The sequence below is a fragment of the Oryzias latipes genome, chromosome 8 (assembly GCF_053564925.1).
Source record: "Oryzias latipes strain Hd-rR chromosome 8, Olatipes_Hd-rR_3.1".
NCBI lineage: Eukaryota > Metazoa > Chordata > Actinopteri > Beloniformes > Adrianichthyidae > Oryzias > Oryzias latipes.
Window position 1 is genome coordinate 17,715,835 of NC_136244.1, and position 25,552 is coordinate 17,741,386.

Below are 25,552 nucleotides of genomic sequence, written 5' to 3' on the forward strand. Positions count from 1 at the left end.
ATTAACCCTGTCCACGTCTTACGTTTGTTAAACATGTTTGTTGTTTTCTAAAGCTAAAGGGTCTGCAACCTTTTATGCTGAAAGAGCTTTTTAGTTGACAGAAAAAAGGCACAAAAGTCCCACTTTTGCGTTTCATGTTTAGTGGCTATGAATCAATTCATTTATAATATATAGCTTATACATATTTTCTATTATTGAAATATAACAGTATTGTAATTTTCTATATATAACCTTTGAGAGAAGTTCCTTTCAAAATAAAATATACCCAAATTAAATAAAATCCTCCTCTAAAAAATGTATAAAATTGAATGAATAATGTCAAACAGGGTATTTTCTGTCATTATGACTTCAGTGTTCTTTCATCCTGTTTCTCCTTCCACTATTAAATATAAACTTGACAATACTGGTGTAGCATCCATTTTTTTGAATATATAAACAAACGTAACTGCAAAAAGATCAATTGTTGATTTAATGTTGATCTTGTACTAAACCCCTCTAACAGAACCATCATTTTTTATGTTATCCAATGAGTCAAATGTCGAAACATAAAGCTTTAAACAGAATAATCAAAACTACAAACCCATTATTTCTTTAAATTATAAGCATTTTTCTCTAAAGTCAAAGAGCCACAATGGAGGAGTGAAAGAGCATGTGGCTCCGGAGCCTAAAGTTGCTCACACAGTTCTCCAAATTATGTAAAAGATTTTAAGATGGATTTGACGCCATAATTGAAGCAATATATCAACATTTTCTTTAATTAATATGCTCATTTGGTTGTTGCATACCCAGATGATGGGGAGCTGGATGGGTTGGAGGCTCAGAGGGCAGGACAACCAGCTGAGCAGAGGGGTCCTGAGGCAGAGGAAGGACTGGCTGCAGAGGGCCTGGCATAGCTGCAGAGAAACCTGGTGGTAGGTTCTGGTGCAGAGTTGTATGGCCTATGCCTGTTTCAAAGACAGAGTTCTTTAAATTGTGCTACTAAGATACAAATCATTTCAACATACAGAGGTAATGCTTTATGTACAAATATATATTTTCACAGTAGGAGGTCATTGAGCCTCTTTGAATCAATAGTTATTTATCTACCGTAAGAATGTCCTGTCATCCAGAGGGACGGACTTCCAGTTCTTGGCATCCAATGGTGGTGAGCAGAGTGTGCAGCGGGATCTCCCAATTGGCCAGACTGGATGGAAGTTCCACCAGGAACAATGAGGTGAGAAGTGAGGTCACCATGACAACTGTTGGTTGGATGGATCCTTGCAAACTCCACCCTTTCTTTATTTTCCCTGTCATAACAATGAGCCAAAAATTAAAAAAACTGCACATAAACATGTATTCTTAAATGGTAATTGGATCAAAAGCAGCAGCATATGTTTTTTACCTGATATACGCTTCTCTCTCTCTGTCCAGACAAGTGATACCGATTTGTTCGTCACTCATCCTCTTCCTTTCCTCCTCAGAGGGATCTGAGGGATACATGGTGCGTGGTGGTCCTGCGAGAAAAAGCATCAGCTAAAAACCAGCTTTTACTTCTCTCCTTGGTGGAGACATAATCCCAGACTCCTGCCTCTTCTCTAAACACTGACACGTATTGCAAATTAATGTATTTCAGGTGTTAATAGCTTTTAGCCTCAACAGAAATATTGCCGAAACATCAGATCTGACACATTTAAGTTATTTCATCAAGATGTGAGGGAATATATAATAGACTAAAAAAAAACATAAACAATATTCATTTACAACGTTTGTAAAATTCCTAAGGACCAACTATTTTCTAATACATTACAACAAAAATAAGTGCTCAGATCCAGGACATGTGTGTGTCATGTGTGTGTCAAAGCCCCTAAAATAAATCAGTTTTTGTAGAAAATATGTAGCTTTTTTTCTCACAAAATATGGATTCCTTTGAATGGTTTGCATGTAGCCTCACACAATCTATCAGCTCGATTAATGTAAACTGAAACATGGATATGGACATTATATTAGCCTTTGTGCAACGTTTTCTGTCTTTTATTGCATTTCTAAACAAGAGTTTATTATTAATACTGTTTTCTGATCATCAGCCCTGACAGGAATTAAGTTAATCAGAAACAGCTGCCTGTTTCTAAAAGTAATCTACAATCATTTATCATGTTTGGGACTGCACATTGTGCTACAGAGGCAAGTTTTTAAACTAAAAATATATTGTTTTTGTGTGCCCTTGTGTGTTAACATTAGCTTTGCTTACCTTTCACAGAGAGCTGCACCCTCCCGTGTCGGCTGTTGGGATGAGTATCCGCTGAACGACATGAAGGCTCTCTTTGTCTAGCCACTGCCACTGCGATCCCCACTGGTGGCTGCCGAACCTCACTTTCCCCGTGGCACAAATCACCCATTTCCCTGCTTCGGTATTCAGGGCGCTCACCATCGTTGGTTGGGCCCTTCCTGGAAGGTAGAGTCTGTTTGTTACCCTGTAGGGCACAGCTACCCCCTGGTGGACCTGATTTGAGATTTCCCAGCCCCCCAAATGGGCTTTTCTGAGAGAGGAGCAGTGGCTGTTGCTGGTTGCTGTATTTTAGCAGGCTCTTCATGGCGCTGCTCTCACCCTGAGTTGGACCTTGGGGATCGGGTTGCTGCTGTGGTTGACTGTGAAGTGGTGCAGAGGGAGGCTGTGGAGGAGGCAGACTGATTCCTGGTTGCTGTTGCTTTTGCTGTGAGTGTTGCCCTGTAGTGCTCCCGAGCTCCATGTAGGATTTCCTTTGTTCCTCCTCTGGTTGTGACATGTGATGGGGGGGCCTCATAGTCCATGGTGGCACAGTGGACTGCTGCTGGTGGTGCTGTCCACTGCTGTTGTTGTATCCATAGGGAGACATGTCCATCTTTCTTTTAAGCTCTTGACCATTACTCAACTCAGCTGGTGAGGGAGCATCTGGACCAGGATGGCCATGCTGCTGGTGGCGAATCCTGGCTACCTTTTGACCATCTCTCTGTAAGGAGCAGCTACCACCAGGGCAATGCGCTGCTCCAGGCCCATTATGCTGCCCCATGTTTTTACCCCCAAGTGGGGAGGAGATGGGTGGGGGTCCCTGATGGGAGCAGTCTCTGTAAGGAGAAGTATTTACTGAATGAGGAACAGAATGGCCAACTTTGGGTCCTTGGGGTAATGAGGATCTAAACACGTCTATGTCAACTCCACTGTTGATACACTCAGCACTCTGTGACCGTACAACTTGGTGCTGCTGTGGGTGTGTGGGCGGTTGTTGGGAAGGTGGAGGAAGCTGTGAGGGCTGAACATGTTGGTGATGGTTTTGCATCCAATCTGGAGCCTTTTCTGTCTTTTTGTAAGGATGCTGTTGTTGCTGCTGCTGCTGCTGCTGCTGCTGTTGATGTTTTCTGTGCCAATTATGGTTCCCACCTCCATTTTTTTGCATTTCTTTGTCCTTGGCATTGCTGCCTCCTCCTCCATTTCCCACACCCTGACACTCAGGGTTACCAGCCTGGAATGAGCCACTAGATTTGTCCCCTAGGTCTCCTGCTGATGTCACAAATGTGAGCCCAGTGGCTTTAGGCTCCCTCCCTACATTGACTGGCCCTCTCTCTTGGGAAGCAGAGTTGGCTAGAGGAGCAGCTGGAGCTGAACAGAAAAAGTCTGGATGGTGGTGTGTGTGGTGTGAGTGATGTGGATGGTGTGGATGACTTGGGTGGAGCTGAAGGCAGTGGAAACCTCCTGGATGAGGGTGTGTGTGGGGATGAGTATGAGAATGGGGATGAGGGTGTGTAGCTCCAGCAGCAGAACCCATATGTAAGGGTGGGGGTACTGAGTAAGGGAGAGAGTGGTGAAGTGGTGCCTGACCCCTTTCTAGACAGTCTGCAGGTTGCTCACTGATCCTCATGTCCCCACTCACCCCTTCTTTGGTGCAGCGATTGCTACCACTTGACCCCAGATGTCTGCCCTGAGTGCTCCCCCCAACTCCTATTGCTCGAATGCTTGTACCATCCCCACCACAGCTGGACAAAGAGACCTTAGGCCCAGTTCCTGCATCTCCATTCTGCATCTTGCCATTGTGTAAGCAGGCACTAAGAGGCTTGCCCATGTTCTGTGGGTGGTCCTTGCTGTACTCCATTGTGAGTGATGCCTTATGCCTCTCCAGGGCTCGACTGTTGACATCTTCCAGGGGAAGGGGGTGTTGAGGATAATGGGGGTGCTGCGGATGGTTGTGGGAATGGTGTTGATGTGTGGTTTGGCGAGTCGGGTTGTTGTGGTGCTGCTGTTGTTGCTGTCGCTCCTTGGCTTCTTGTTTGCTACTGGTTCTCTCTTTGTCCTTGACAGATATCACCCCCCTTTCCACAGACCCTTCCTTGAGTCCTTTGTGTATTCCAGCCCCCATTCCTGAATCTCTGTCTCTGCTGCAGGACCCCTGAGAGTGTCCTGAACCTGGCCGGGACATCTGCGGCATACTATGGTTGGTTGAGATGAGCGGTGGCTGAGATGGGAGACCCCGCAGATAGAAGTTCTCTATAGAAGGACATAAAACAGCTCAGTCATTGTTATTGAAATCATTAGATGAAATCAATTTACAGGAAAAATAAAATTGCCTTACAAGTTCGTTTTTACTAAAATGTAATTTAACCCAAGAGTATATTACCAACTTAACTGTTCTGTATTCATGTAATGCCAAAAGTTGTCTAGTTCAGGTTCACACCCCTATTAGAGCTGGTTAAGGGATGAATAGGCTTTGACTATGTCATTCATATGATTGGGTTACACTTCAGCTCTTTAACCTCTGACCTTTTTGTGTGTCGTAGAAGCGGTGCTGCCCGTAAAGAACTCCACTGTTGGCGTGGTGATCCAAGTGGCTCATTGGAAGGAAAGTGTGGGCCAGACTTCCAGAGAATCTAGGATATCCTGGACCTGCTAAAGAGCGAAGGAGCAGGGTTAATAAAATGTGATAAAAGGTATAGTTATGGACTAAGTCCAAAATGAAAGCATTAAAAAAACTGCTGTCATGTATGACATTTGTCCATAAGGCCTTGGTGCAGAGGGACAGCCGTCGATCTCTGATTGGAAGATTGCAGGTTAAGTTCCTCCACTGCCTCCCCATGTGTCCCCTTATTGGACCAAGTAGTTATAGGTTGGCGCCAGCGTTCGGAAGTGGAGCCACCATCACTGTGTAAATGTGTATATGGGTGAATAGGACAGTGACCGTAAAGTGCCTTAGGCTTTTAAGGAAGATAGAAAAGTGCAAAATAAGTATAGACCATTTACCATGAGAAATTTGGCTTTTTCTCTCTTTGGCTGAACCACCAGTGACCCCTCTGGCTCTTTCTATCAGATAAGGATAGATGTAAAGCTTGTCTGAACAATCAACAGAGAGCTGATTGGCTAACTCTAGGGACCATTGGTCACAAGGATGTGGGGGCTGTCAGCCTGTAAATCTGGCTAATTTGATGTTGCTCACTGGTAGGACACAAATGAAGGTAGAAGAAAGAGACAGACCATCGCAATATTAACACAAGTATAACAGTGGTGCTGCAACATCTAAACATGTTAATTGTAGGCCCACAACTAAATTATCTTACCTCAATGCTTTCTAACTAGATAGTTAAATACAAGAGCATAGATCTAAATTTAAAGGAATTAAATGTTTAGCATGACAGTTATAGCAGCATTTTGAGGTTTTAATATTATTAAGTGTTGCAATGTTACTTAACATACAACTTATTTGTATTACAGTGACTCCATTTATGGGTGTAAATAGTATTTTTAAATCTGCCTTAAATTTTTTTTCTGTTCGTTTTGGTTTAAGTAGTTCTTCATCTCCGTTTAGCCCATTTGTTTTAGTTTCACCAAAAAAAAGGCAGCAAGGGAAGATGGAAATGGAGAACAACATGTAAACAGACAGACATTTCTGTGTTATCAAGCACGTGACCCGATTTGAAAAAGAACAGGTGCAGTTCATTTAGCAGCGTGAGCAGCACGGCAGTTTTTACTGGAGCTCCAAGTGAATGTCTCACTTTCTGCTGGTGGAACAATGGAGCCAGTGCTGTGAGCCAGCTCAGGGGGAGGGAGGAGTGTTGTGGTGGGCTTAATGACCTCGTCTCATTGCAGCTCCTGCATCCTCCCATCTTAATTAATGAAATGCACGGAGAGGGTAAACAGCTCTGCAATAACACAGGAGGTGCTGCTTTCTGAGGAGGGCAACAGAGTCCTAATTGCATATTCTTTTTCCTTCATTTACCTGCTATTTTCTTTACTTTTAACTGTTTTTCTCTTTCCTCCTTTTGTCTCCGACTCTTTCTTTGGTGTCTGATTAATACGCTAACACATTTATGTCAATTCATCAACTGAAGGAGAAGAAACATGGCATTTTTCTGTGAATTTTTTTTTTTGGGGGGGGGAAGGAGGCAAACTGTTTATCCAAGCCAGGAAGGGGCCTTTTTTTTGTTTGTTTTTTACTTCTGCAGCATGTTGTTTGTGAGCGTGACGATTGACGGCGTAATCCCCTTTCACAGTGTGGTCTGGCTGTGCCCGATAATGCCAGCCCGCTCAGTTTCAGCATGCACTCCAGTGGGGTAGCAAGAGGGGGACTGCTGGGCACGGCGGAGCCCATTCAGCCATTAATCTGGGCCAGGACAAGGGAAGCTGCTGCTGCAGGCAACGTAAGCAGGGTCTTAGTGCAGTCTGCTGACTGTACAGCAGCATCGCTCACTATGGCTCCTTCCAGGTACAGACACACAAACACACAGAAGGATGTCAGCATGAGTCAGTCAATAAGATGCGTTCATGGTGCATGGCTTTCTTTCCAAGGAAGGAGCAGAAAGGACAGAGTATCAGAGATGAGTCTTAGAGGAAAATTTTAAACTCTTCGAAGTATATGTAATATTAGACAAAAGTGTAAAAAAATACACAAACAAGAATAAGAGAATCCTAATAGATTTGGATAAATATTGGTCAAATCAGAAAAAGAGGAGGTTCAAACCTAAATATTTGTTGCTGCAGAAATGGCTTAAACATCTCATAAATTGAGAAATAAATGGACAGAGCAAGGCGTAAGAAGAGCAAGAAGAAAGGAGGAGCAAGCTGAGCTGTCTGTCAGGTCTGCTAATTGAGAAAAGGTGACAGAACCATCTAGACACAGAAAGGGAGGAGAAGAGAGGAGCAGATGAGGGATGTTTGTTGGAGGAGGGGAAGAAAACTGTGCAGTATCTCTTCAGGTTTGACTAATTGAAAGGAAGGGATACAGGGTGGCGCAAGGAAAAGAAAGGAGAACGAAAGAAGCAGGTGTGTGGAAGAAGAGACGGGGGAAAGGGGGGGGTGCAGCTTAAATCTCTCTAAAAGAAAAACCCAGCAACTGCTCTAAGAAGAAAAGATGGACAACAGAGGATAGGCTTGGAAAGGCATATCAAAAAGGAGTGGATTAGGCAGGTGCACGCTGACAACTGTGTATGCGTGCAAGGGTGTCTTTATATGAGGACAGAGATATGAGACTACGGGTATACTTGGCATAATATAAGAAGCCAGTTAATCTCCAGTCAGTTGGCCTGGTCTGTCCGGAGACGGATGCTTTTTTTTCTTCAAGCCAAATCCAGAAACTGAGGTGTGAACATTTATCCAATTTTAAACACTTCCAATGTCATTCAGGGGGAAATGTAATGTGTGATTTTCTTCTTGTCTATCCCAAAAAACTGGAATTGCCTAAATGGAAAAAGATGACTTTGTTGTAGATTTTTTCATACTATATTTCTTTGTGTGAGCGTTTCCTGGATGTAAATGGTTACTGACAGTAACTGTAAACACATAAGCTATACATTTTCTTTTATTTCAGGGGTGTCCAAACTTTTCACGCAGATTTGGTGAGGTAGAACTGTGTAAGGGCCAACCAATTTTAAACTATTTTATAAAAGTGTTATTGCAATGGGATACTTTTCATTTTTTCATAAACCAGACATACATCTTAATACTGTTAGTTTTATACTAGAAAACCCTAAATACATCTGGATTCATATGAAATGTTACATAATATTCATAATTAATAATCTGTAAACTTCTAAAGTAAAATCATGTGAACAGGAAAATCACACACAGTTATTATGTTCTGAAATACAAAGCATGTTGGCTTTGATCAGAGCCACAAATAAATTATTTTCTTCTCATTTGGCCCTGAAGCTCAGGTAGCCACAGATTGTTACCACAGGATTACAACGGCTTATTACATGATTTATCCAATCACAATCAAGAAATTGTACACATAGCTCTTAGAAAGTGCTGGGAGTAGCATATTGTTGATTTTGTGACAGGAGTCTGTGGGATGGTAGAATTTAAAGGGCATTGGCCAATGCGCCAGACTTTAGACATGCTTCTTTTATTAGATCTTAAATAGACGGTACTTTAAAGACCACACTAATATTGAAATTAACTAATTCATCCAAATGATTTTTAAATGCTGTTTCAGTCAAGCATGTGAAATAAAGCACGATGTGTTATGTTCTATATGAAAAGTGTTATATTAATAAAATTTGATTTGATTTGACATTTATGTAAAAACAGACACAAAGGCTTAAAAAATCCCAAATATTTTGAATTTAAATGCAAGACTAAATCAACAACCTCTAGAATCCGATGCATTGTTGCATCACTGCATGAACACTAGTGCATGTTGAGAAATGTCGTCAGCTTTGACAAAATGGGAGCATGTGACACCTTGAACTTCAAATGCATTGATCTGACAGGTGTATTTTTTTTATTATCAAGTTATTTCAAGACCAGGTTTCAAATTAAGATGAAACAAATGCTTGGTGACAAAAAAAAACAAAAAACATACAAGCACCTAGGGACCAAGACAGATCTTGTACCGATAAACAACTTTCTACTTTAAAATTTTATTTTTTTGGTCTTCATTTATGGACAATTTCAAGGTTATTGTTTTATACATTTCTGTCATTTAGAGGGAGACTAAATACGTTGAATAAATCCAAATACTTAGGAAATGGAACAAGACCCAAAAGTCACTATAATGTTTTCAGATCAACAGAAACATGTTAAAACATTTTATTTCTAAATTCACTCTAGTTGAAAATTTTCAAAATAATAGTATTCTTTCAAAAACTCAGCTAAACTACTGGGATTTGCATGCAGGCAACCACTTGAAAACACATTTGAAGGGGGAAAAAAAATGACAGCATGTCTTTGTGGTTAAAAGTAAGACACTAATGCGCTGACACACGTACAAGTCAGTGCCTGTGCTGCTGCTGGTAGGGGGCTCCTGACACCCAGAGAGAGCAGGCGAGAGTCTGTGTAATTGTGTCGTTCATTTTGATGACTTGCTTTTTATGCAAAACAGGAAAAAGACAATATGCAATTATCTTGAGGAGGGAACAGCTGAATGTGGTTGATGAACAGTCTGGATTCAATCATGCTCTTAGTGCGTTATATGCAATTAAACTGCAATAGAGATAATGGCCTCCATTGCCAACTGAGTAATAATCCCGGTCATAATCACCTCCATTACTTTTATTAGGCTTGGCATCATCGTCATCGCTCTTAATATTATTTTTACCTCCCCACAAAAAAGAAAGACAATGAAACCTTCAGACAATGAGAAACGACAAACAACAGTTCTTACAAAATTAGCCTAGAGGGAAAAGGTTTCTGACTGCATAGATGCTGACTTGGTTTCAATTTGTCTCATCCTCAGTTTAATATGAAGATTTTTATTTATTGTACTGTCTCTGCAGCTCGTGAGCAGGACCAAAGTTGCTGTCAGTGGAAGAGAAAAAATATGAAGCATGGGATGTCCACAAAAAAAACCTCTGGAAAGTCACATCTCAGGCCATCTTGATGGATAATAGGCACTAGACCACTCAAGCAAAACTACTATCCTTTGTGGTTAACCCTATAAAGAAGCAGCTTTCACCAATACCTGCTGCTCTCAGCTTCTCTGAGTCTTACAATGACAATCTGTGGGATGATTTTTGAATACCATTATTTAATATCTTCAAGTGGGCCTAATATTCGTATACCAGATTTTTTTAGAGCTCTAAGAAGTCTTAGAAACCCAATGTGTGTAACCACTGTGTCTTGGTACTCATCGTTTTTAGACGATTACTCTGAGATTAATTAAAAAGAGAAACAGGAGAGATAAATGTCAAAAATAGGGGCCTGAAATAAGGGAAAAGGGTTGGTCTCCCATGCGCTTACAATACCTTTGATGTTGTGACCACACACATGTGTGGACTAGACTGTTTAAGTGTCTCCTGCTGTAAAAATTCTTGTGTAGGGCTGGTACATAAAAACGGCAAAACAACAGAATTTTCATTACTCTTAAATTGTTGACTTTTGCTCATGTGTCCTGTCACAAAATATAATATATTCCTAAACAAAGTATCTTGCAATGTCACTATATTCTTTTGCACACTTTTCCAGAGCCCAACTTGACTGTGAAATAATTTTAAATCAATAATTATTATTTTCTATTTCGACTTCTAGAGTTATGTATGGATGCAATCAAATGCTCTCCTTCTTTATTTATTTTTTCTTTTGTGAGAAGGCGGAGCTCCAAGGTACTTTTTTGAAAGGGAGCTCAACTCTCCATAGGCTCCTCCTAATTTGCAAGAATTATTCTTTTTTTTGGGGCCATTAATGGTAGTAAGGTTTAATAAATTTCTATCTAAAAATATCAATTTAAATGACGTGTCACACAGCTACTACGTACATTTTGAGCATATTGCACAAAAGAAAATTGGTCATAATATATGTGGAAAAAGTGAGAAAAGTTGTCGTCTTTACATAGAAATTTATCACAAATTAACCACATTAAAACCACGAAAGTAATGCGAATTAAGCTCGCAAAGAACATGTAAATCAATGTAGAACATGAACTGTGCGTGGTTATTGCGCTGTTTGTATGCAATTCATTAGTGAATTAGTGAATATACCCGATAAAAAAGTTATACATCTGTGTTACACGCGTGAAAAGTCTGTTATACATACGTGAAATGGACGTGGAAAGCAACACATTTGCGTATGGTTTATTGCATAAGGTTTACGCAGTAATAATAAACTACGTAAAATACATAAAAACTGCATAATTCTCAAGCGAACAAAAATTGTAAACAGCCCAGAACCAAATTCACATAAAGACCTGTAGGCCGAAACCCTCGATGGACATCTGCATACATCAACAAATAACAAACGCTACAAACACTTAGGAATTACATGTATATATATATATATATATATATATATATATATATATATATATATATATATATATATATATATATATATATATATATATGCATATATATATATTTGCAGGATGTAGTGTTACTCCGACAGTTTATTTATGGAATGTCTTGGTATATATATATATATATATATATATATATATATATATATATATATATATATATATATATATATATATATATATATATATATATATATATATACATACACATACACACACGTAAATATGTATCATGAAAGACCAAAATTTCATTGTGGAAAATGCGCAAAATGTATGTAGTGGCTGTGTGACACGGCCTTTAAGAGCTCATACAATAACCTCAACTCCTTTGAAAGCAATGGGGCGGTGCTAAGTTTCCTGACATGGTTTGGAATTTCAGAAACTTGTGCATTGCACCACATTTTTTGTTCATTTAATGCTATTTCTCCCAACTTAACAATCTTTTTCTATTATTTTCCCTTTTTTTAACTTAGAAGTCCTCATCTTGTTAATCTCTTTAATTTTCCTGTCTGACTAGCAGTGGCCATCAAAAAATGGTTAACACAAAACTTTGCGTGTGTGTCTGTGTGCTTTTATTGGGCCAACCGTGCAAATGTTTGTGTAGACGAGGTTTTGTAACACTGTGTGTTGGGTGGGAACCATCCCATTAAGCTGTGATGGAGACACCAGTTGAAAGCTTTGTATTTACAACAAGTTTTTTTAACTGGCTCGCATTCACATGTGCTGCTTAAGAGTCTGGAGTGGCATTCCTGCTGACATGAACTGAATACCGCAAGATTCTTTCGCTGAACTTGTGACCCTGTGTCTGTATCCAGAAACGGCGGCATGGTGTTCCATCCCAAGCACGCTGGGGCTTTTTTTGGTTCTCAAATAAAAGGGTGGGAGACCAGCTCATACTAGACAGTTAAAAGCCATACTTAAGTCTAAAACCAAGACATTCCATAAATAAACTGTCGGAGTAACACTACATCCTGCAAAGTCTTTCTTCTAAATCTTACTGAGAAGTGACTGCTGTCATGTTAAACCAACTGTGCCTCAATCCAACAGCATTTCCCAATATTGATCGTAATCGATTTATTTCATTTTGAAACAATTTTATAGATCGATTTGATTAAAACTTCAAACAATCTGGTTGGATCACAGGAACATAAGTGGATTCATCGATTAAGACTCCTATTATGTTTGCAAGGTGTGCCTAGATTAGAGCTTGTGGTGTGTTATTGTGTGTGTGTGTTTTAACATACCTTCATGTGAATGGGGAAACCAGATCTGAGAAGCGCTAGAGTGGGGTCCACTTCGGAAGGAAGGTGAAGAAGGTGAGGAAGGCGGCCGTGAAGGGTGAGGCGGGTGGGAAGGGGGGGAACCCAAACTACTGGCCAGAAAGGTCCCCATGAAGGAGGCGGAGGAGTTCCCCATCAATCCGCTGCCTGCATTTTCAAAGGGACAGTGGCAAAAAGAGAGAAAAAAAAAGAGGTGAGAAATGGAACAGTGTAACCTCAAAGTGATTCCCCCAAACCTTTAAAAAGTGGTGTTAGATCTCATTGTAAATGTACAAAAAGAGCGCCCTCTGGCTCTCTTTGGGTAAAAACTGTCAAGCATGGCAGCAGATGAGTGAGTGACAGTATATGTGTGAGAGAAAGAGTGTCTATGTGTATCCTCCCCCTCCCTGTCAACACAGTCCTCTCCCCTCGTCTTCTCTCCCCTCACACCACGTTTCCCTATGGACAGACAGAGGTCTCATCTCACAGCTGAATACACACTTTCTCAGGCTCTCTCCCTCTCGCTCTCACACACTTTTGCTCCTGCTCCCCAGTGTCCCTTTCTCAATTTCTCTCCCTCCCTCAATTATCTTGTTCTCTCCATCTCTCACTTTCATGCCCTCAATCTCCTTTATTGCTTTGCTCCATTTCACCTCGTCTCTGTCTCTTCTCAGTCTTGGTTTTCTCTACATGACGCTGACAGTCCGGTTCTCCTCTTTGCTTCCATGTTGGTGTTTTACTCCTTTTCTTTCATCACTCCCCCTATTCTATCAGAGAAATCCAATTTTTTTCTGCTCACTGTCCCATTCTGATCAACAATAGCACTATCTGCATGCCTCATACCAATTTCAATAGGTTCCTTCATTTGTCCGGACCTGCTTCTTTTTTAACTACATTGCAATGTTTTAATTTTTCCTTTTATATAATGATGTCACTTGCAAAGCAGTCTGTCCCTAGCTGGGTGACTGTGTGTTTAATAAGACTATGATGAGTAATTGACCATTTGTAGAAACGCCCATGTGACTGGGGACTGATTGTCTATTATGCATTACTGAGCAGGATGGAGAAAACAGGCTGATTAACTACTGCTTGAATTGCATTACCATTAGTCGCCCACCAATGTGCTTGGGTGAGGGGCTTGGGTGCTCGACCTTTTTACACATTTATTTCCCGCAAGTCGCACCACAACAAAGTCTCATGCACATGCATGAAGTTGTGAGCAAACAGCACATGCTTACAAAAAAAAAATAGTTGACACATTGAAGGACATACTACAAATGATCGGCGTCTTTAGATGCTTGATTTAGCTATTTCTTCTTAGAAGATCCATGCTTGAATGTATGCTTTGTAAAAAAGAGAAAACATTTGCGCTGAGGCCCTAACCTATGAGGCACTAAGGGAGTGTGCACATATAGTGGACATGGAGGAGTTATAAACTGGTCTGTCTGGCTCAAGGCATAGGTAAACCTACAATTCAGAGAACAGGGGACCAAAGTGAGAAGATATTGAGACATAACAGGTCTGATGTTGGCATAAAGTAAGGTTTTACTTGTGTTAGTCATGAAGAACTCTACAGGACCAAAAGATTTCCAGAGAACTTTGTTACCGTCAAAAACATCTTGTTCCTAAATGGGACCAAACCAAAGGTAACAATTGTTGCAGTTCTGGCAATGACCACCACAAGTTGGTTTCCAAAGAAACTATTCCCATTGATTCCCATGTTAAGAAGTCCAACTTTGTCCTATAAATAAACCCATGTTCAGCTGGCCTTCAACATTTTTTTTATTGTTTTAGAGATTTAAATATATTTAGTATGGCGAATGGATTTTTTTATCAGTTGCAGGAGTGTAGCAATTAACTGACTTAATAAATGCATCGAGTTTTATTTTACTATAACATACAAACAACAAAGTTTATCACAGCGGACAACACACGTGATGGCAGCAGAAATGATCAAGCCATCATTACAGTCCAATGTGTGGAGACATATGACCATACAGTGTGGTATAATGTTCCGTTTTTATTATTTCGATGGTGGGGTGAACTTTATGAAACAAAAATGTGAATGGATTTGCCATTAATTCTTGTTTATGGTACTTGTTTGTTTGTACACATACTTAATCTACACTTGCAAAAAATATAATGAATCTGGAAAACTTCAACTGCACTGTTCGGTATCCAGGTATTTTTCTTTGAGTCACATCGGTTCAATGTTTGGCTAAAGATGTCCTGGATTGTTTATAGTGAAATGGATTCAATCGAATTGTTCATTATAAACCAAAATCAACAATTAATCAGATCTGCCTCAAAAAATTATGATACAAATTGAATCATTGTTAAAATTAATTGTTTAATCAGTTGTATTTATTTATGTTTAATTAGGGTCGGGTTTATTTGTTTGGCAGGTGGGTGGATTCATTAAATTATAACTATTTATATTCCCCCCCAAATCACACACTTTTGAGTTGGATAGAATTAGCTTCTGTCAATATGGCTGAACCACTTCTAGGTTCATTTTTGCACTTGGATGCTGTCACAGGCTATTATTCCAGCAATGTCGTTAGGTCAAACTACAGTAATCGGAAAACCAAAGCTATTTGGAGGAAAATGTAGAGATTGAGATTTATTTTTTGTTTGGCTGCAAAAAATGTGTTCCATTTTTTTGTATTACAAGGAAGTATTGCAGGGAGACACAGTGAAAGAACATTTGTTCTAAAATTCCAATTATAGAGCGTTGATGATAACAAAAATCAAGGTTGATTAGTAGGCACTGTGAACTGCTCTGTTGAAATACCTCAAGAACCATGCCATTGTCTCATTTCAACCTTTGCTCTCCTCCTCCTCACTCTGGTGCCACCCCCTATCAACCTGCCCTCATGGAACACTCCTGGCACGGCTCTATGGACAACACGTTCAGGGGGGGTCAAGGGCAGCCCGAAGGGAGTGGATTACGGCCAGCACACTCACCAGGCACTCATCCAGCCTCCATCATTCAGACACCTTGGGCTCCTGTATGCCACCACTTTCCACACACTCGCCCTCCCCTCCGCTTCTTGCCTGTTGCCCCCAGGATCCCCAGCTTTCCTCAGTGCCTCCGGCTCACATAAATCATCTAATCCTCCTGCATTATTAACAGTTGTGCCTCTGAGAGAGAGGGAAGGGGAGAAAGAGAAATAGATAGTGACAGAGAGAGGTTGTGAAGCCCATTTTTACAAACCGAGAGGAGAGAGCGTCTGTCAGAAAGGGAGGACAAAACTTTAAAGCAAATGTACCAGGCAAGGAGATCTATGAGGTTGGGAGGGAGGGGGAAAAAGGAAAACCTTTGAAATGTTTTGTATCAAATGCAACGGCCTTCATGACCTCATCAGACCTTATCCTTTTTTTTACAAAAACAAATGCAGAGCGAGACGAGAAACAGTGCCTAACTTCGAACCAGCCATGCTAAAAAACCAGACCAAGTATGGCTATTTCACGATAAATTAGTAAAAACTGACTTCCAGCTTTAAAGTGAGGTTGACATGGTAATGGACAAACAAAGGTTCAGCAACTGCAGCTTCCTTCATAAACATAGTTTTTAGGCATTGTTTGCAACTGCATTTAATAGCATGTTCTAGTGTTTTTAAAATGACCAGATGGCATTTATAGAGCTCGATCCAGAAAGCTTATAAAATACTGCAGAGTTCACACATACACAAACAACATCTAAAACAGTTTGGAGTTGCTTCCAAAAGATCAGAGATATTGCAGATCACTTTCAATAAAGACCCACTCAGATGAAAATCGTGTTTTTGTTGTTTTTAACATGTTCTTGTAGCATTTTTCTTATGATGGAGGACATATTTTTAGAAAATTTTGCACAAAATTGTTTTTTGAGTATTTTTTTTTCAAACAAAGTGGTTATTAACAAAGGGATGATGAGAAATGGAGGCAGGCTTAATGCGCACCAACAGTTCCACCCACAACTCCTGCTGCTCTGAAGCAACTATGTCCTAAAAAACGACACAAGTTTTCTTATTTTGGCTAAAAACGTCAAAATCATAATTAAAAGACCACTGAGAATGCTTTTAAAATAGATCAAAAGATGATCTAAACATTGAATGTTTAGTAGATATTTGAAAATCTAATTCTTAAAAACACATAACTCCATGACTCTGAGGTCGTATAAAAATATTCTAAACTGCCTCTGTGTCAGAAGGAGCAGAACATTTCTCCCATCAGAACTGTGACGGGTATGACATACTGAAAAACGTCTGTCAAAATGGTCGCTAACTTTTAGGTCTGTCAGTCCCCAGTATCTGAGCCCATTCTCATTGTGTTTTCAGTTTGCCTCCTGCATGGTGAATTTGGTGCATTTACTCCATGATGCAGCACAAATCTGAAATATTCTCGTCCCACCAGTGAGCCTCAATGTCCTATAAAGTTGTCCTTGAACCAATTTAACCCTGAATAATTAGAGGTGTTAGTGAGGAACCACACACATTGTAAAATTCATGGTGTTAGAAAGAAATAAAATGAGTGGAGCAAAGATCCAAGGAATGGCAGCAGTAACACTGAACTAAATACAGTTTACTCGGTAGCCTTATTAAGTGGTGATTTGGATCCACAGAGCCTGCCACATCCACATAAAAATCTTAGCACCAGTAATATTGTCAGCTCTGTTTGTAACGATTATTTTAAAAAATGTTTATCTATTACTCCAGATCTAAAGTGTTGCCAGCAAACTTGGAAGAGCTCTTGAGAAAACTGGGTCATGTGTGTCCTAATCTGCGCCAATCTCTGACAGCCATTGAGTTTAATCCTATTAAGGAAATAAAACATTATGAACCTCTAAGATTTGGAGACCCAAACATCCGTCTTGACACCCAAACATAAGTTTAAATGAATGCAGGACAACAGAAAAACAAACGCATATCAAAAGAAGTTTTACCAAAAGCCATTATTGTCTTTTAACTTGGACAACAAGTGTTGGCAAACTGGGAGGTGGAGCAGAAGAAGGAAGGCCTGGTTGTCATCTGAACAAAAGAAAAAAATCGCACTGGAGGCTGGTAGGCATTGCTACAACGGTGGGCAGATGCACTTTGTCAATGTGCGGACCCAAGACACAGTTGTAATTACTTTTATACACACCTTCCCAAGGAATTTAATCTGGTTTCAATTACTTGGCTGCAGGGAAGGAGATTTGTTTGGGTCACTAAGCAGCTTCATAAGCACCCCTCTCTTTAACAGAACTCAGAGGTGAGTGGTTGTTTGGTGCCTTAACAAGGAAGTACACAATAATAGGATGTAAAGGGATTCATCAAAATCTAGGCCAAGCAGCGATGGGGGGGGGGGGGGGGGGGGGGGGGGGGAGCTAAGAATACAACAAGCACCCACTCAAAAGACATTGTTCTTTTGGATGCTGGGAATCAGACCAAAATCATTTTCTTCTTCTTCAGATGCACACACCCATTTATCTACACAGAGCTTGACTAATATAACCTGCCCCACATATTTGCTTCTGTGCTTTTGAAAAATGAGCCAAAGCAGTGAGGGGCTCTTCTTTTCCGACAGCTGCCTGAAGGGACGGATGGATAGGCCGTCTAGAAAAGGACACAAGACGGACAGTGAAAGGGGAGAGTGATGGCGACAAGAGGGGAGAGGCAGAAAGAAAATTGCAGGTGGGACTCCATGAACCTGCTCTCCACAGCTCAGTGACCAGCAGTTTCAAAGACAGCAAACTATATATAAAAGAAAGGAATTCTTAGTGAAAAAACAAAATCTCATTTATCTCAGTAAAAGTCAGGACAGAAAATGCAGCCGACTATCAGCCTGTGGTCAGCACCATGCAGCATTCAGCTTTGTCCAGCACCCCAAGTAAGTTAAACAGATTTAGCTTATACAGTCACTACCAGTGACAAAACTCACACACCCTCACATAAATTAAACCATTATGGCCAGGTGATATAAAAAATGGTTATGACAGAGTGAGGGCAGCTTAAAATCCAGCTGTTGGTTGTAAAAGCTATAGCTGTTTCATACAGATTCAAAGCTTCTTTATAATTGTTCACTTTTACTAGTATAAAGAAAAGAAAAAAAAAGTAAAAAAGGATCGGTGATTGTTGACTTACCAAACAAAAACATATTGAACAGGCTTGTTGATAAAAGGTTCACTTCACTGTCTTTCTCATCGGGTTTTCCAATCCTTGCAGCTCCATGTTCTGGCCAGGAATTAAGACTCTCAAGAAGAAACCAGCGAGACCTTCCACAGATATGTTCACCCATAGAAACAACAGTGTTTTTGAGAAACGGCACTGGACAAGCCAACTGTTCAGATTAAGAACCAGAGGCAGACTGCACATGCTACCCTAGAGGGCCGCTGACTAACCCAGCGCCTACTTCCTTACAATAAAGCTCAGCAGGAATTTGAAATGGCTACTAAAGTGGGGGGATTTCCTTCAAACAGTCAAAGCCATCTTGAAAACATTAGTGCAACTGGTAGCCAAATTCCTCCTCGCTTCAGAAACAACTGTTGCAAAAGTTGTTTTCTTTTTTTGTTGTTGTTGTTTTTTGGTGATTGGGCGGTTGGTTGACCTGAGGGCGTGGGTGACGGTACTGTAGGAGGCTGGTCTGCTGGAGAAATATGCTGAAGTAAAAGTGAGAGAGGAAGAAAGAGACAGTAAGCAGCCAGTCCAGTGCTGGAGCTGAGCCCAGTGCAGGGGTGGTGGAAAGTGCCAGCAGCGCACGCCTCCGACACTCAACACACTGCGTGCCTGTGGAGTGAGTTTAGTGGATGTGGTCAATGTGCGGGGGGTGGGAGAAGTGGAAAAGGAGAGGCAGCTGGAAGGATGGATAGAAGACAAAAGTGAGAAAGGCTTTAATATGGGGGGCAACATCCAGTAAGTGAGGGCTGTGGGGGGTGACAACTGTGATGGGCGTGTGGGAGCTGCTGAGCATATTTGAGCTTTTGTCTGGGTTTGTGTGTGTGTGACTGTGTCCATACGGTGGCTGTCAAGTTGAAGTTGACAACAAGTTCTTGCAGAGTATCTACGGTCAACCACCCTGTCACTTCTAAACCAATGACAGGGTACAAAAAAGTTTAGTGACCTCTTCAAGCCAAAGTCAATATTTTTACAAGTTAACATGACAGCAATAAGAGATTTCAAGACAACCCAGCTTGTCTGATTTTATTTGACAGGGAGTCTGAAGGCCGGCTTAAGAAAAAACGCCAAATGATCAAGAACTGTATATTAGATTGATGCTGTCGTAGAGGAGTGGTCCCCAACGTTTTTCAGCTCAAGGTCCGGTTTAATGTCAGACAAGTTTTCACAGACCAGCCTGTGTGAGGCTATAGTGTAAGTCCAATTTGTTTCTTGTTAGCCTCCAGTTTCCCCTAACTTTTGAGGGTAAAGTTTAACTTCATCCATCGTTCTTTGTACACAAGATTTTCATATAGGAACCATTAAAATGTGATGTAGCAGTCTTGCGCCTCATCCGACTTTTAAGGCACGACAAATAAATACCAAAAAAGAAGAAACCAAGAGAAAACTGGTATTTTCTAAAGATTAACACAAACATTAATCCGTCATTTGATCAACTTTATTAGCAACGTCCTTGTACTATTAGACAGCCAATTGTTGAATTGTATGCATTTTGATTGATTACAGTGTGTAGAATCAACTGTAGCAATAATTCCATAGTTGGAGTAAAGACTCCTGATTTTTGTTTGTCAAATGGAACTTTTTTATCTTTTCTTTGAAATCACAGGCTTTCCTCACTGGCTCTTTTCTGCAAAAATTAACTTCCCAAATATGTTTGTTGTTTGTTAACCTTGCTAGCTTGGGGGGTTTCAATTTAGCGATATGTGCTGTTGTTTTAAGAAAGTTGTGAATCTTGGACAAGTGTCGTGTCAAGACTGAGTTGGATGTGGTAGAGAGAATCCAGATGTTTCCCAAAATAAATCTTTGTGCCACATCCAATTATAAATAAAACGGAAAAAAAATGTAGTTCATGTTTTTTTTTCTTACTCTGTGACCCATTACCAACCGTCCTATGGACCAGTATTATTCAGCAGCCTGGGAGTTGGGGACCACCGTTGTAGAGCATCATCAAAGTTATCTCCAACTCATGTTTGCTCACAAAATGCCATCCTACATAATTGTTACTTTATTTAAAAAGTCATCTTTCAATAAGATATATTACAAATGTTCAACACTACCAGTTTTCAGCAATTGTTGGAGAATAGGAGGTGGATGACAGGAAGTGTTAGTGGTGTCTTCAAGAGTTCCTGAGAAAGAGATGTTTTATGAGCTCAGTAAATAAAGAGAATGTTTTGGTCGCTATTAGCCATAGTGCTGCCCAGGAAGTGTGTCATTTAGGAGCCAATAAGACCTCTGACAGTCAAAGTAAAACATGGTTAAAGAGTCGAAAAGAAAAATCTGGAGTTACTGCAAAGAGACAAAGAGAAAAGTGCAGGAATTCCGTTTAAGATAAGAGACAGTTAGAACATAAAGCAGCAGGAGCAGATGGATCAAGTAAACAGCGCTCAAGCAAAGGGTTGGTCTGACTAAGGTGTGTATGCTGTGCTGTATGTTGAGTACAGCTGGTTGCTGAGTCACTGGCCACATCTGCAGAGACATTCCAGATCCTGAAACCAGAAGGTGGGAGGATGGACTTGAAACAGCAGAAACGCCAAGCAAGGACAAATGAGCTCCAGGCCTGTTAACCTCCTCTTACACTCGCCGTGTACATTCCCTATTCCCATAACACAGATTTAAAAGCGTACATACAAGAACAGCAATGTTATGACATAAAACACGGAGCTTTCCATGCCTTATTCCTTTGGCAACCTTAGTGTTCACGATGTAGCAGGTCAATTCAAGTGTTGTTCTGTCATTACATTCCTTCAAAGCACATGTTGCTGTTTTTTTCATCATTTTAAATGCTTATATATATATGTGTATATATATATATATATTCCACCAAACTATAAACTAACCCAATTTTTTCCCCTTCTAGTTAGTGCATTTCTTACAAATAGGGCACAAAATACGTGGCAGTAAACCAGCAGTTATGCTGTCCTTGAGGAATACATTTATGTGTTCAAACTTTGGTGACCGCGATTGATAACAGACCCACTGTCGCCATGAGAGCATTTCCAGACCATTTGGAAACTCCTTGCTGCACTTTTATACACATTTTAGTTTGCTTTCTTTTGTTCTATACTAGCTTTCTTAGCATTTTCACTTTTAACATCCACACAAACACACTTTTAAATGTGTGCTCACAGCATCCCAATACAAAAAGAGCCGCCTACAGCTGCGTCAGGCCATCTCCCCAACAATCCGATCTGTTTTCTTTCCCATGATGTTTCCCATTGGCAAGGGGAGTAGAAAATCAGATTTACTCCTCCACAGGGCCGTTGCAGTTGCACTGATATGGAAAATAATGTCAGTTCTGCATGAGGCCATAAACATTATTTTGGTCTCTCTTGTTAATGACACATTTCTTCCCAGCATTGTGAATCTCACAGAAAAAGAGATGAGACTGTAGGGGGGAAAGGAAAAGGAGGAGGAAGAGAGGAAGGGGAGAGAAATCCTCTGGGGCGTTTCATGCAACAGGGGAGTCCTTCACCTCTCAAACTGCATCCTGACATCTAAGACTTTTCTCACTCCCACTTTGTTCACATGCGAAACATACAAACAGCCTATCAGGGGCTCAAGAACTTAAACTGTTACAGTCTTCTGGTAAAACTCCCCAGAAATGAGAATAAAAAGATCTCCCTGTTGGAAAATGAGCAGTCAGATTCTTTACAGATTTGCCTCCAAGGCTTAAGGCAGTTCTGTCATTTGGTAAACAAATATTTTATTGGTTGTAGTAGCTAAAGGACGAACGCCCCTTCCATGCTTTAACACAGGTATTAAATTTACACTCTTAAGCTACAGACACACTGGGTATGTAATGCATGTTTAAGAATGCGCTAAATGACGGTTCTTGAAAGCGCATGGTGTTCACACAGAAAAAGCAGGAAAAAAAAAGTTTTTCTCCTTTTTCTTTTTCTTTTGCTCCAGGATTTTCTCTTTCACAGCTCTATTCCAATGGATTATATATGAAACACTTGGTGCCATATAATTCCAGCTGGGCACAAACCGCAATTATAAATTTCTCCTCAATGCTCAATTTTCAAAGGGTTGGCACTTTGGTCAATTAAAGGGGAAAACCATCCATTCGCTGATACTAAGTGTGAGTCCCTAGTTGGTCAAAGTTCCACCTGGTTTAACTTGCAAATGCGCCTTCAATGGCCAGCGATTTGTAGGTAGAGCCCAAAAACGGCTGTAAAAACCTGTGTAGCAACTTCTGAACAAGAGTTTTGAATGCGGAAGTCCGAAACATGCAAAAATGGGCGTTTACTGAGACTTTTCTTTGAAAGTGGCTGCCTGAATGTGCGTTGCCGGGGGCAGTGTGAATGTCGCTTTAGTGGTGGGTTAAAAGAAGATCTATGAAGGCTGCACACCTCAACTCCCAAACAAAAGTCTTTCTTCTTGTTGTTCACCTTTCGGCGTATCCCTTCAGGGTTCACCACAGCAAATCACCTTTCACTAATATGGCGGTTTGGCAGAGATTCTCTTCCTGACACAACCCTGTATTTTATTCGGGCCAGGGACCCAGACTTGAGCCCCTTTGTGGCTACATAGTTAGGCAGTAGCGTGAAGGGTCTTGCTCAAGGACCCACACTGAATGAAGCTTAGTTCACCCCCTGGGAAACAAACCCTGATTTCGAATGTACCAGTCCTACACACAGCCAATGGAGCCATCCAGACTCAAAAACAAAGGTCTTACTTCAATGATGTTAAAAGACACTGCAGAAAGCCAACTGTTAGACACTAAACCATCATCTGGCAACCATTAAAACCCATCTGCCATGCTAACAATAAGTTGGTGGAAACAATGGATATGACTAAAGAATATGTTTGCTGCACTCTCAAAGTTCTAAAAGTGATCTTTCTGGTCTGCTGGTTACTCTTAAAACACACAAATAGAAAAGCTCTGGATCTGGTTTGCTGATGACTGATCTGTCTAAACCACCTAGTTTTATGTTTAGGCCATAGAGGACGGATGGGTGACTAACAACATCCCATGTTTTGCCCAGCTCGGCCGAGTCATGGGCACAGACGTATTTCATTCAAACAAAACAGCACTTTAAAACAAATCCTCAGCATTTTGCTCTCTAATTAGTCTCATGGTAACTTTTGAACTCAATTGGTAAATTGAGATGTGGTCAAACTAGGCAGGTTTTGTTCCCCCAGGCTAACCAAGCATAAGGTTCCAGTATTTCAGCCTAGCACGGCCTACACTATCTCTTTCTCACTCTCTTGTCTTTGAGTATCCCACTGTTCTTGCGATGCAGGATACTGATGCAGCACAGAAGGCAGTAAAATTGTGTTTTGCAAGTGTGCTTTAGAGTGATTGTACCCATGCGCTGCACATATGTTAGCACCACATCAAAGCATCTACCAGTCCTCGGTGGTCCAAACCTCTTGTCACTGAACCAGCCGTACTAGGTAGATTGGCTTTGGAAAAGTTAAGCGTGGATGTAGGTGGATGTTGCTCTGGCGCACTCAAACTTGTTCAACCCCAGAGTCAGTTTGCTTTGGAGGAGACACGTGAAGGAAAAACACTGTGGCGTGCTGCGTGCGCTGATAAATACAGCAACATGGGCGTCACATTTCTTCGTCACCTCATCCACTTTGGTTGATGGATAATGATACCCATAACACCCCATAAATCTGAAAGCAGCTTAAGTCAGTGGAGGAGATTTTCCTGACATTTTCTCCTTTTTCTTCTTCATCATGTCTTTCCTCTTGCGCCTCCAAGTAGCCATGGCCCGTACCTTCTCAGTTTTCCCCTTTCATCCTCACACCCCCTTTATGAATAGCTGTTTTTCAACCCACATATATTTAACAGCTTAAAACCCAATGAACAGCATTCCTTGGTTTAATTTTTGTATAGGGATAGTTAGGTTGTGCTTACAGTTGTGTAGGATTTGCGGCTTTTCTTTAGTGAGTTTCCATTGCACCATCTTCTGGTTTGACTGACTACTGCAGTGAGTGAATGAAGGGCTCCTTGAGTGACACGTTTAAGCGTTATGGCAATGCACTGACGTCAGAACGTTGACACAATGGTCACTGCATCAGAACTAAACAAAACGTCTCTGTGTGTCCATCCGCAACTGCTCAGTTCTACGTTTCCCTTTCTTCCCACAGCTTGTGGCAGTCACACTGGTATTTTCACTTTTTGTGTCATACAAGTTAATGTCCCATCCTACCATTTCCTTCTACCATTTCTCCTCTTGTCTATTTTTTTTAAGTCTTAACAGTTCACCCTTCCTTTTGACAAAACCATCCATAAATCCAAGCTCTAACATTAAAACAAAAGCCATGAATTGTCTGATTGCCCTTTTACCCGCCCCCCTTTTGCCTCCCTGAAGCCCAGCGCCTCCTTTAGGTCAAGGGGAGCAGTGCCTGGCTCAAGACGTTGCTTTGCTGGTGTCCTCTGAGTCCTCTCAGATCGCCTTGTAATATGATAAAGTTCTGGAGTGATGTGTGTGTGAGAAACAGAAGGCAGCTCCCTGCTCTGGCTTCTCTCCCTCTGATGCAGCCTGTCAGAGGCACAGAGGCAGAACAGAGCAGATAACAGAGCAGGGAGCTGCTACACCAGCCAGAGAGCCCAAGGTCTTTCTGCGGTCCTGAATGTAATTTGCCGTTGGTTCACAAGGGGGAACAAAGGAGAAATGTTTAATTCTTGTAGCTCTGTCTAAGACAAACGCAAGGATTTTTGCTCTGATAACCTACATGCAAGGACAAGAAAAGCACCTGGGCAGCCAAGGTTGAAAGTTATAAAGCATCACATTATAAAGATCACACTTTCACATGTGCCTCTCCTTGACTTCACTTGTTATAAAGCTTCTTAGCCATAATGACACTACTGACCTCATAAAGATAACCGCATTCCTTCCCTCTGTAGCAGCCTGTCTTCTCAAAATGTGAAGAAGTTCTTCCAAATCATGCCGTAAATTCATTTATGAAATGC

General features: G+C 40.9%; 1 protein-coding gene across 9 annotated transcripts in view; it reads right to left on the reverse strand.

Annotated features, from left to right (window-relative positions):
* bahcc1a (BAH domain and coiled-coil containing 1a) overlaps window positions 1–25,552 on the reverse strand; it is a 61,316-nt gene that overhangs the window by 17,219 nt on the left and 18,545 nt on the right. For 7 of the 9 annotated variants that reach the window (XM_078950911.1, XM_078950910.1, XM_023957534.2 and 4 more), the window contains exons 3-8: window positions 12,473–12,655; window positions 4,769–4,894; window positions 2,228–4,495; window positions 1,382–1,493; window positions 1,087–1,286; window positions 786–944 (exon numbers count right to left, since the gene is read on the reverse strand). In XM_078950911.1, coding sequence (XP_078807037.1) covers window positions 786–944; window positions 1,087–1,286; window positions 1,382–1,493; window positions 2,228–4,495; window positions 4,769–4,894; window positions 12,473–12,655 — 3,048 coding nt within the window. Of the gene's footprint in view, window positions 1–785; window positions 945–1,086; window positions 1,287–1,381; window positions 1,494–2,227; window positions 4,496–4,768; window positions 4,895–12,472; window positions 12,656–18,594; window positions 18,836–25,552 lie in introns of those variants that run through there. The other 2 variants (XM_023957533.2, XM_023957530.2) reach the window with 2 other exon arrangements.